At 39.9% G+C, this 11,469-nt stretch overlaps 2 protein-coding genes across 2 annotated transcripts; one reads left to right on the forward strand and one right to left on the reverse strand.

Moving 5' to 3' along the window:
* Positions 1 to 1,163: 1,163 nt before the first annotated feature.
* On the reverse strand, positions 1,164 to 7,413 carry pin1 (peptidylprolyl cis/trans isomerase, NIMA-interacting 1). The gene is made up of 5 exons (XM_085784194.1): positions 7,232 to 7,413; positions 5,888 to 5,970; positions 3,396 to 3,504; positions 3,161 to 3,268; positions 1,164 to 2,046 (listed from the first exon to the last, which is right to left on the reverse strand). The coding sequence occupies exons 1-5, from the start codon at positions 7,287 to 7,289 to the stop codon at positions 1,937 to 1,939; spliced, it is 468 nt and encodes a 155-aa protein (XP_085640320.1). The 5' UTR covers positions 7,290 to 7,413; the 3' UTR covers positions 1,164 to 1,936.
* A 186-nt stretch (positions 7,414 to 7,599) lies between these two features.
* Positions 7,600 to 11,399, forward strand: ubl5 (ubiquitin like protein 5). Its single transcript, XM_085792353.1, has 5 exons — positions 7,600 to 7,660; positions 9,337 to 9,401; positions 10,251 to 10,334; positions 10,437 to 10,474; positions 11,056 to 11,399. Exons 2-5 carry the CDS (start codon positions 9,346 to 9,348, stop codon positions 11,097 to 11,099), a joined length of 222 nt encoding a protein of 73 aa, XP_085648479.1. The 5' UTR covers positions 7,600 to 7,660; positions 9,337 to 9,345; the 3' UTR covers positions 11,100 to 11,399.
* Positions 11,400 to 11,469: the final 70 nt, after the last annotated feature.

An 11,469-nucleotide genomic window follows, 5' to 3' on the forward strand; every position in this document is an offset into this window, starting at 1 on the left:
TATTACATAATAACACATTATACAGATCTGTAAACTCAAAAGAAAATCAGTGATCTTAAATCTGAGCCTTTTTGGTACTATTCATCGATAAAACAGCATCAGAGGTCAACTCATGCTGCGTTTTTAAATGATTTAAATTTATCCTCAGTCTTGTCTATTAAAGATTATTGATGTCATCTCATCAAAATTTTAAGGATTTTCTACCTGTTTGAAATGTCCAAAGAGTCGATGTTGCTGTCCCACCTACTGTCATCAAAGTGAAAAGCTGCAGCAGAAGGAGCCCAAGTTATTTATCAGAGAAGCTGAGTATGAGGAAATAGAAAAAGAAAAATAGAGAGCAGCAAATCAAAGGAGATAAGGATGGTAAAAAAAAAAGAAATGAACCAGGGTTGTTTACGATTTCCTGGTTTTAAAAGCATATAAAATCAACACAGAGGACAATTGTGTTTGAAGAACACCGCAAAGAGGAAAGTAGCCTACTAAGAGCTAAAATAATTGGATTTAATTCTGTTTGGAAATTTAAATGAATAGGCTAAATATAAATATTTTTGAAAAGATGGAGGTGCTTCTGTCTCCACAGTCTGTAAAAGCATAGCTCTTTTTATTGGTTGATCCACCAACCACACTGAATCAGCTTTAAAACTCTCGTTTTACTTAAGTGTCCTCATATCAAAATGTTATATCGGTTTCTGTGACATGTGTTGGAAATAGGATCAATTGATCCTATTTTAATGTGTCCAAAACTTTGCCTGCAAAGCTGATGCCATTAATTCATTCTGCTGATATTCAATGTGCTTGAATAAGACGGCAAACTTGGAAAATATTAAATATAACTTTAACATTATACTGAGCAAATTAGCAAATAGCATGAAGCTAATGCACAGTGACATCATCCATCCATTGATCCATCCTGGAGGTAACACACGTTCTTAGTCCACGCAGCCAAAACTGCGAAGAAATGAACGATGGTGGTGAAATGATCTGGAAATTTCCTTTACGTTTATTTCCTACCACTGCTCATGATTCTTTACGTCTAATAGCAGGTTATTTTGCATTTATCCATCATTTCATTTGGTCCTCACACACCCGTCATCTCTCACATGCACACACAGATTTTGCAGTGAGGTTTGACTCTCACAAAGAGGAACTGAGAGAAACTTACAAAAAAAAAACATTTTTTCTTTATTGATGGAAGAAGAGCTCCAATGACACAAGAGTGTAACAGTTCATCTGAACCTTGATGCTTTTAAAAGCTGCAGAGCTGATTGTTAAAACCTGGAAGATTTCAGCGATGCCATCCTTGCACATCCACAGAGGAAGGGGGGGGAACGTGCACTGTGAAGATGAAAACTAATAACCCTATATTTGTTAATATCTGTAAGTAAAACAGTGCTAAATGTTGAGCTTGCATCTCTGCAATGACCAGAACAAATCTTTAAATGTCTTAAAAACCTAGAACAGAAAGACAGACAGAGGAATCGCTTTGGCACACATACTGTAGAAATGGAAAAACATACAGTAAATGGTCCTTTCGAAGACATGCACATACAAAAACACAAGCTTTTACACATTACGCATTCTCAAACTTCACTCGTCATGTGAAACTGTTTCTACGGGGCAGTCACTTCAACAGAGTCACAGGCACTCCAATGTTTTATATAATGGCATTGCCATGGTTAATAAAAGCTTGAGGTCTTATAGGAATAATCTGCACAACTCATTGATCTTCAGTGTGATGGAATAATTCAAACATGTTTAATTGTGCTCGGAACAAAAATGATCCCACTTAAAATGATGCGATTCAGCCCGTTAAGCTTTGTTTTATTTGGTGGTGGGTGTCATTAAAATAAATCACAGGACTGGTTGACTTGAATTGTGTGTGTGCGTGTGTATGTGTGTGTGTGAGAAGGATAATACAGTGTGTGTCTTCCTCCTTTTATCCAGTGCGTAGGATGATGTGGACGCCAGAGTCAGTAAAAACAGGACCACTCATGTCTCCCACTTTCAGAGCAAAGGAGGCGTCTTCAAAAGGCTTCTGCATCTGACCTGAAACATGAACACAGATACGACGTGTTAAAGCCACAACACAAATTTTCACATGCTTGTGCAATAAAAATTTAGCCTCGCAACTCTTTTGCCTTTGATTTTCAGACAATTAAATAGACACCCTACCAGAAATGATCATGACAAGACAAAAACAAACAATGTCTACATCTCTCAAGACTGTTTGACTTCACCACAGTCTGAACCCCAGCCCCCTTCTTGTTACTACTTCAGGCAACAACACATGAACTCCCAGTTAAAATATATAAATTATTTCCTAAAACAGTTTGGAACTGTAGTTTTTGGAAACAATATTTAAACATAAGTAATTTCTTACATTTTTATTTACTTTTATCATTTAAAACTATAGAAGCAGCATGCACATCCCCAAAATATAAGAACTGGGTGCTAAACAAAAAATGTATCAAAATGTTGTGCCATCATATCAGCTTATTAAATATTTAAAGGTGATAATAAAGAATAACTTCTTCTTCTGGTGTGCAGACCTTATGTTTTACTACTTTTATCATTGGGATAGTTCAACATTTTGGCAAACTGGCCCATTACCATAATCCCTATAGTTTTAGGAGTAGGTTCTTTACCTTTAGTTGTCAGTGCAAGCTTTTTTTTACAAGACAGAGTTGTTTTCAAGGTAAATTCATGCAAAACCGCCAATGCGCGTTCCTGTCGAGGGCAGTTTTTCAGCAAGCAATCTCTGCATTTGCCTTGAAAACAACTCTGTCTCGTAACGTTAAGTTATTATCTCATGGTGAATGTGCAGGTCACAACCTGTTTTGGAGTTGTTGGATTGTGTATTTGATGAGTTTGAGGAGGGAAACCAAGAAATCCCATGAGCCTCCGTAACGTAGCTCTGAGCAGCTCGCGGCTCTACTCCGCCGTTCTAAAAATAGCTTGCACCGTCAATTAAAGGTAACAAACCTACTGCTAAAACTATGGGGATTATGGCGATGAGCCAATTTGCCCCAAAATGTTGAACTATCCCTTTAAGACACATTTTGTGCTCTAGTAGGTATTCATGGCAACCTATGCTTCTATGTATGATTGTGTACAGTGTGTGTGTGTGTGTGTGTGTGTGTGTGTGTGTGTGTGTGTGTACCTCTGCCAAACAGTCCCAGATCTCCACCGTTCTTTGCGGAGCTGCAGTCGCTGAACTGAGAGGCCAGATTCTCAAACTTCTCTCCAGACTTGATGTCCTCTATGTACTCTGCACATACACGATCAGAGGAAGAACAAACAAAACATGTTGATCGACCCATCGAATCACACACACACACACACACACACACACAGATCCCTCCGCCCCTCCCCTCCCTCCCTTCCAGCTCACGCACTCTGAATGAGGTCCAGGGCCTCGTCTTTAGATCGTGTGATGTTCTGTTCCCGCCAGGAAGATGGACGACGTGACTGATTGTGCTTCACCAGGAGGTGAGAGCAGCGAACCTGAGGGAGAGAGGAAATGAATAAAGTCACAAACTGATCAGTGACAACAAAGACCGAACTCTGACCCTGAGACACAAGGTTTCATACGTAGTAACTCTTTGTCAGTGTTAATGCAGCATTTACTAAACTGCAGACTTAATGTCTCAGAGAAACACGATGGAGTTATTAATATAGTGTTTTGAGTTGTTTTTTTTAAATTGAACTAGCAGTAAATTGTCTCCTGCTATAAAGTTTGGAGAGTACAAAGACTTGTATGACAATATCTGACCACCAGGCTGGCCCGTAGCCAAGGGGGATCGGAGGGTTCGTTCGAACCCCCCCCCCCCCACACACACACACACACCCCCACCACCACCACCCAACCGCTGCCGCGAATGCGGTGCTTGTCGTGTATTAGGCTCTCTAATATCTCTAATCTCCTTCTTTTCTGTAGGAGGGTCTGGCAGGCGAGACTAGGCTCTCTAATAACTCTCTGATTGGTGTGGGATGCGTGTCCCCGTGTTGACTGGACTGCTGCTGAAGCAAACAGCCCAAAGCCTGTGAGTTCTAGCCAATCATAGCGCAGTAGGGCGCCGCGCGAGTTGACGCTCTGCAACCTGCGGTGCGGTGCGTCAGCAGTACTGACATGCTGCTCTAAAGTCCTGCTCCTGGCATCAAGCTGAACGGGCCTGAAAGTTAAAAGCCGAACCCGGTCTGACCCGCGGGTGTTGAAACCCGGACCCTGAATTAAGTTGGTCCGAACCCGGCCAAAAAAAAAAGAGAGAGAGAGAGACAGAGAGAGAGAGAGAGAGAGAGAGAGAGAAGCCGAGTAGGAGCGCGACCTGACCTATCGTAATTAATGTCTACATATTTTCGGACTGAACTGACGCGTCCGGTCCTTAAGGCCCATGCACACTTGGTAGCCCAAAAGAACAGCCAGGCAGCCCAGCCCAGAGAGCAGAGGAGAGGGAGACAGCAACAGGTGTGTGCGTGTGTGCGTGCGTTACTGTGTGTGCATGTACATGTGTGCGTGTGTTATACCTGCAACCTCCAAATGGGAATGGGAGGCTCCTTTCATTTATTAATATCTGACAGTAGCTACAGCCATCATACAGATGAGAACAGGGCAGAAGTGGTGGTGGTGTGGTCTTAAAGAGGCTCATGGTGAAGCAGAGGAAACTGGCCTTGAAAGGCTGGTCCAGGTCAAAAGATTGAAAAAAAAAAAAGTTTTGTTTTTTCTCACCAGCCACAGCTCCCCACTAGACCAGTGTCATACAGTCCAGCCATTCTTGCCATTACAAAGATAGAAACCTCAGTCAGTAGCCTACCAAATGTGTGTTTTTTTTTTTGCTTTTTTTTTTATCTGAAGCGAATGTTGTCTTCCCATTATATTCTTCTCAGAGTACACCAGAATGCTTCATTTACCTCTTAAAATCATAAAAACTTTCGGGGGGGAGGATCCCCCCAGACCCCCCCTACAGGGGTTTACTTTATCATCATTTCCAGTTTGCAGGTACCTATGTGTGTGTGTGTGTGTGTGTGTGTGTGTGTGTGTGTGTGTGTGTGTGTGTGTGTGTGTGTGTGAGTATGAGAGAGAGAGAGAGAGAGAGACAGATACATTTAACTACATTAAACATTATTATGATTATTGTTATGAAAAAGCTAAGCCTTTTTTTTATATATATATATAAAAAATGAATTACATGGTGAAAATGTTGTTGTAAATGAGAGCAACAGTAAAGGATAGTGGAGGAAGAGAAACATGTGATGTCAAAGTGAAGTTATAATGGGGAAAAAAAGAAGTGTGTGCCTTTATTTTTATTTTATTTTTTTTTGGGGGGGGGGTCCACTTTTTGGGAAAAAAGAACCCCCCCCTCCACAAGGCTGGCTACGGGCCTGCCAGGTAAAGTTGTAAATGTTAATATAACCTCAGTGATGTGGTGGCGGGCCAGTCATTACACACTGATGCCATGTAGCTGAAATATTTAATTACTGATCCTAAAGTTTTACAGAAACTGGAAATTGGACCAAAATATTATAAATCCTTCTTGTTTCTCAAAAGCAAACAATCCAATGCATCATCGTGCCAACAAAAGCAAGTGACATATCAGATAATGCCTGTTTTAAAGAGTTTGTTCTGAATAATTATTCATTTGATTTCAAACCTAATTTGTAGTTTATATAACTTTTCACGGGTACATCACTTCAAACTGCTGAAAAAAACCCCCAACAACCTCAAATTAAAGCCAGTCACCTGTTTAAGTGTTACGGCTGACTGGTTTTAATCATCACATCTTTGAAACAGTTCAATCTGTAATTATGTATCAAAGCACTTTGTCTCTTATTTTGAAAAATGCTGTATGATAAAAGTTCACCGATCATCAAAATAATTGCTCATAATAACCTTATCTGGTTCTCCACGGCCATCTCCCACTGGACGTTCCCACTGACTGGCGTTGGTGATGTGGTTGAAGTAGTACACCTTGCCTGAAGAAGCAAAAGACAGGGAGGAATTAAAGCTGCAGTCACATAGGAGTAGTAGTAACAAGATAAAATCCACAGTGACATATTACTCACTTTATTAAGTTTTTATGGTAATTGTTTATGGAGATGAACTGATTCACTGCCCCACATTTGCCGCGACCGATATAAACTGAATACGGTTTCTCCGTCGGCCTCATTATATAAAAATCCTGCATTCAGCAATCAGCTGCATTCGTTCAGTCATGGCCGGCTGCCAGCTGAGTTTTTACCACCACAGCAATTTATGACCTCATGAAACCTCACTTAAAAATTATTATCATGAGCTGGATGGCAGTGAGATGCACAGGGATTAATTGTAGGGTGAAAAAAGAGAGAGACCAAGCTGGTATTGAACTGAGGGACTGGGATCAGGGGAGGAGAGTCTGGCTCGGTGCCGCCAATAATGTGTCAGCAAACTGTGCAATGGATATCTCACTTTCCAACCAGGTGTATATAATCTGGTATATCGGACACATAAAGAATATAAATGGAACTTTTAATGGACTACTTTTCAGCTTCTTAAATTATTAAAATATTGGTTAGGATACAACATTGTAAAACAGCCTGAATTCACCTCTATTACAACCTACTAGTGTCCACTAATTTAAATTATATACAGGCAAACTATCGGACTTGTGACCACAGACGTTTATGATGCGGTGACATAATATGTTAAAACTTTATTTTCAATCAAGTCCACAGTAAAATTTGTGACTTAATTGCAACAATCAACAACCACAGATGATGAATGTGTAAAGTTGTTTCTCCTGTTTGGACGAAGAGGCTGGTTTTTACATCTCTGTTTCCTTCTTCTTCTTGTCACTTTGGCAAACAAAAATCTGCAAAATATATATGTCATCTGCTCAGAGTCCCCCCCCCCCCCACCAACACAGGTGTGTACTGTATGCAGCTGCAGATGTAGATGTTTTCCTTGAGTCTGCAGGTAAGGGCACTGATGCAGCATGACGTCATGTTGGGCCTGGCAGGTTCAATGGATCAACTACACACCCACTTACAGCCCCCAAAAACACATTTAAAGAGACTTATCTGCAACACCGAGTTACTAATGTGCAGTTTCAGCCTGTCTTTATTTAGCTGCACCATATTTTCCGCCTGGTTTCAGCAGAAAACATCGATGCTGGGGCTGTTAGCCACTGAGCTAACTTTAATACATATATCCATTTAGCAGGCAGGCTAACTCATTTAGCTCAAGTTATTTCATTACCTGAACTGCGGCTCATTCTTTTCTCCCATCCGGATGGTAGATTCTCCTCGTCCGACATTATTATTACTATAATTGCTCTTCCTACACGAGCGTTTGTTTAAAAATATATTTATAGGAGTGTGTCTGCCGTGTGTGTGTGTGTGTGTGTCAGGCCAGGCTGCAGCTAGTGAGCTTTTCACAACACTCCGTGGCGTGTTTACGGCACACGAGTTGTTTTCAAAAAGCAGACCCGCCCTCTGACGGCGTTTCCTGTCCTCTCATTGGCCAATCCCGGATGTCAATCATAAATAAGTCCATTTGATTGGCCGAGAGCCCCAACTGAACTGAACTGAACTGACACAGCGGCTTTACGGCAAAGCGAGACGGAGAGCGTTTCCAGAAAATACCAGCGACAGACATTTATTTGTTATTTTTTTGCTCATTTTTAAGGTAAGATTGTGACATTTAACATTTTAATCATAGATATAAACCAATTAACGATATTTCCAGGACAAAATGTTTGCTTTGTGTGTTTGCTTCGCAGCATTATATACATTTATCTGTATGTTATACGACGTTGTGAGCTAACGTGAGCTAAACAAAACAACCAGATTATTTCATCAACAGCCTCAGTTTCTTCCACGTGGCTCAGTGTGAATGAAACCAATGAACGATAAACTTGTTCACATATTCACGTATGTTGTCAGTTGTCAGTTCATCTGGCATCTTGGTCAACAACAGTAATAAAACTGCATTGCGTTATGCTAACAGATGTGTCTACTATTGTGACCAGCACATTTAAATCAGTGAGGGCTGAATAAGTCATGTTTACATCAGCACCACAAACTGCAGCGGCTGCCACTAATCATCAGTCTTTTTTTTTTATCTTATTTTTTAAATTCACGTTTTATTCATTTTTCTTTTAGTAACAAACACGCACAAGACATACAATATAACATAACATGACAAGGGGATTATTTGGGCATTAGCCTAAGTAAGGCAGCAGAGTCAACATGAGCATATCATACATAAAAACATAAAGATCCTGCTTGGAAACAGGAAAAAACATTTTCTAGTAAATGGTTTGACCTTATCCTTGCTATCTATGAAATCAGGGGCTGTAATTTATCAAGTGTCTTTTAGTCTTAAAGCCATTTATCAACTTTAGAATCACTCCTACTCCCCCAGATATTGCCTCCAGAGGTGTCCTAAGTGGTAAGGAGATGGCACTGAGGCTGAGCAGAAGGACGTTATGGCTTTGTTTGTTAATGAGCAGTTGATCAATCGATATCGTTTGGACATATCAGGTATCATCCCTGTCACAGATTTAACAAGGGACATAATCTCACCAAATTACTTGACAACAGCAGAATTAAAGGTCATCACATCACAATGTTTTGATTTCTCGCCACTGTAAAAATGCAACAATGTAACACTGAATTATTGAACTGGAAAAATTTCCCAATGTGTCTATTTTGTATTATTTTGTAGATTATTGTCAAAATACGGTTGAATATACACTCCCATTGGCCATTTAACTATTCACTGAGATGTTTCTATAAGGATTACATTTAGCGACTGGTCATTCCTATGAACTTATGGAAGTGACGTCATCTAAAATTCAGTTTACGGCACATACTAGTTACTAGTATGTGCCGTAAACTGAATTTTCAGAGCCGAGTTAAAACAGTACTAAGTACTGTTTTAACTCGGCTCTGATACTGACACATAAGATCCAGTCCTACACTTCACTAAAAGTGTGAGCAAGACGTTTGATGACTAACTTTTAAGTGCAGCTTTCAACAAAGAAATTTTTGTACTCATAGGTCGATTCTCAGCAGTGTTTTTAGGAGACGCTAGATAAATACGGCCCCAGATCTTACATTTGACACATCGGTGATCCATTTTGACCAGTTTCCTTCAAAAATATCAGTTTGGTTGCTTAGTTTGAACGTGATTCTCTCCATCAAAATCAACAGTCTTAATAAAGATAGCTGTATTATTGCATTAGGATGCATCAGTTTGAGGGTGCCAGAAATAAACCGTGTTATTTAAAGAGAAGTAATCGGTGTTATTTAAAGGCTCTTGTGTTAAACAAACTCTTTCTCTCTTCCTTTGGCTCCCAGGAACCGAGGATGATTGAGGTGGTCTGCAACGATCGTCTGGGCAAGAAAGTCCGGGTCAAGTGCAAGTATCCTTCAGTGAAACTGCCTCTAGATGAGGCTGGCACATGTGCAAAGCCTCGTTCCACGTACCTTACCGAGAGGGACCTGACAAGACAATTAAAACAAACTTAAATTACTGCTGAACATGTTTACACCTACAGACCTGTTGCACATTATCTTGGTTTTAACCATCATGAGGACGTGATATGAAGCATGATGATATTATTATTGTGTGATCGTTATCAAGGATACTGATTATCTCTCTCTTAGGTGCGTGTGTCTTTGATGCTCCCACATCACAAACCGTCTAATGTAACTTCTGTCGTGAGGCTCTGATGTTATTGATAAGAGACTTTTCACTTGTGGCTTCTTTTTATTTACCACGATGGTTTATATCATCTACAATTTATTACCAGCCAGAACAGTGTGGCGAGGATTGTTTGTTAGTTTTGTGAGTGTTGTCTTGGTATCATTTGGGCCCGGTGACACGTGGCGAGCATTTGAGCAGCAGGGGTTGTGGCGTTTTTTTAAGCTTCCTCCTTGTACCAACCTGTTTATCACACCAACCGATGATGTGAAATTCACATTCGGCTGCTGAGTTCAGACTCGGTAGATAAGTCAGATGTTGCCCTACTAACTGTGACTCTGGTTTGGTATCTGCAGTTTCACTTGTCAAGTTTCTCAGCTTTATAATATCTACTTTGCAGCTGCAGTGCAATGCCAGCCAGTCATGAGCACACTCTCTGTTCTCGTTGTCTTTTTTTTTTTTTTTTCCAAAATAAGAGCGCACTGTCATTTTGATAAAATCATTCCACATAAACAAAATTATCTCATCAAAATCTCGTGGCACTGCTTCTTTAACCTCCACGTTTCAGCTCGGAGGACACCATTGGAGATCTAAAGAAGCTCATTGCTGCACAGACAGGAACACGATACGACAAGATTGTATTAAAGAAATGGTAAGCTCTCGTCTGATCTGCCTTTTTATCACCGTAACGAATGTATGTGTCTGTTTTTTTTTTAATATGAGCAACTAAAATGTTTCTCCTCTGCTTTCACAGGTATACCATATTCAAAGATCACGTGTCTCTGGGCGACTGTATCCTTTCAATAAGTTTTCTGCAGCTCAGCAGTGGTACTTTATTGTGGCCAATGCAGTGACCAATATTATCTCTTTTTATAATTGCAGTGAAAGAAAAAAAAATGCAATGCAATGTTTTTAAACTCTTGCAACCGACGTGTATCTCTTCAAGGTGTCATTCTAACAACCATATATTAACCTGTCAGTCTGTATTATTATGACACCTGCCCTGTTCATTTCAGGCACATATAAAAAAAAAAAGCCTCTTCATCATTGAAAATACATTTTTTGGAACAAGTTTATTCGATTTGTAAAAAAAAAAAAAAAGTTAGCTCACAATATGAAGTTTAGATCTGATCAGGCAGGAATTGGGTCCACAGTCAGCATCCTGATACCCTAAATATTTTATTAGCTATTTCTAATTTTCACTCTGACTTTTTTTTGTTTTTTAAATCATAAATCATTTCTAAAACAGTTTTTTTTCTCTCATAATAAAACACCAAGGAACATTTTTCTGTTGCCCCCTTTTAGTCTGTTAATGGTCATAAAAACTTTTTCAACAACTGCTCTGCTGTTGCACTTAACCACAACCTCTGCAGATGAAATTCATGATGGGATGAACCTGGAGCTGTACTACCAGTAGACCCGATGAGGACCACGGGACGATGCTACACACACACACAAACACACAAATACACAAACACACACACACACACATACATGCAGAATTATCGCAGGAAACCACCGTGATCAGACAACACCGCTGAAAGAGAGAAGGAGCTGTATCTATGAAGCAGAGAAGCAGAAGACACACACATACACACTGCTTAGATTACAGTTTTAGCTTTTTAATTTGTGCCGGCAGATTCTTATGTTAAAGACGTTGTTCTACAATTATGTTTGTTTTGATATTTTGGAAGTAAAGCTGATATTTACCTACCTATACTGACTCAGTGCTGTTTATCGTCTGTTTGCTGTTTGTTTTCTCATGTGGCAAAAGTCTGAAATATTTC

This window comes from Trachurus japonicus, chromosome 1 (genome assembly GCF_045865225.1).
Source record: "Trachurus japonicus isolate A0001 chromosome 1, Traja_1.0".
Lineage (NCBI taxonomy): Eukaryota > Metazoa > Chordata > Actinopteri > Carangiformes > Carangidae > Trachurus > Trachurus japonicus.

Bases quoted from the DNA above. Each gene is read 5' to 3' on its own strand.
- pin1 (XM_085784194.1), bottom strand. From the start codon at position 7,289: ATGTCGGACGAGGAGAATCTACCATCCGGATGGGAGAAAAGAATGAGC. The intron at 5,971-7,231 runs GTAATGAAATAA...TTGCTTCTTCAG, and splicing joins AAGAATGAGCCGCAGTTCAG to GCAAGGTGTACTACTTCAAC. The intron at 3,505-5,887 runs GTTATTATGAGC...TCTCTCCCTCAG, and splicing joins GCCGTGGAGAACCAGATAAG to GTTCGCTGCTCTCACCTCCT.
- ubl5 (XM_085792353.1), top strand. From the start codon at position 9,346: ATGATTGAGGTGGTCTGCAACGATCGTCTGGGCAAGAAAGTCCGGGTC. The intron at 9,402-10,250 runs GTATCCTTCAGT...TCCACGTTTCAG, and splicing joins AAAGTCCGGGTCAAGTGCAA to CTCGGAGGACACCATTGGAG. The intron at 10,475-11,055 runs GTATCCTTTCAA...CAACCTCTGCAG, and splicing joins TCACGTGTCTCTGGGCGACT to ATGAAATTCATGATGGGATG.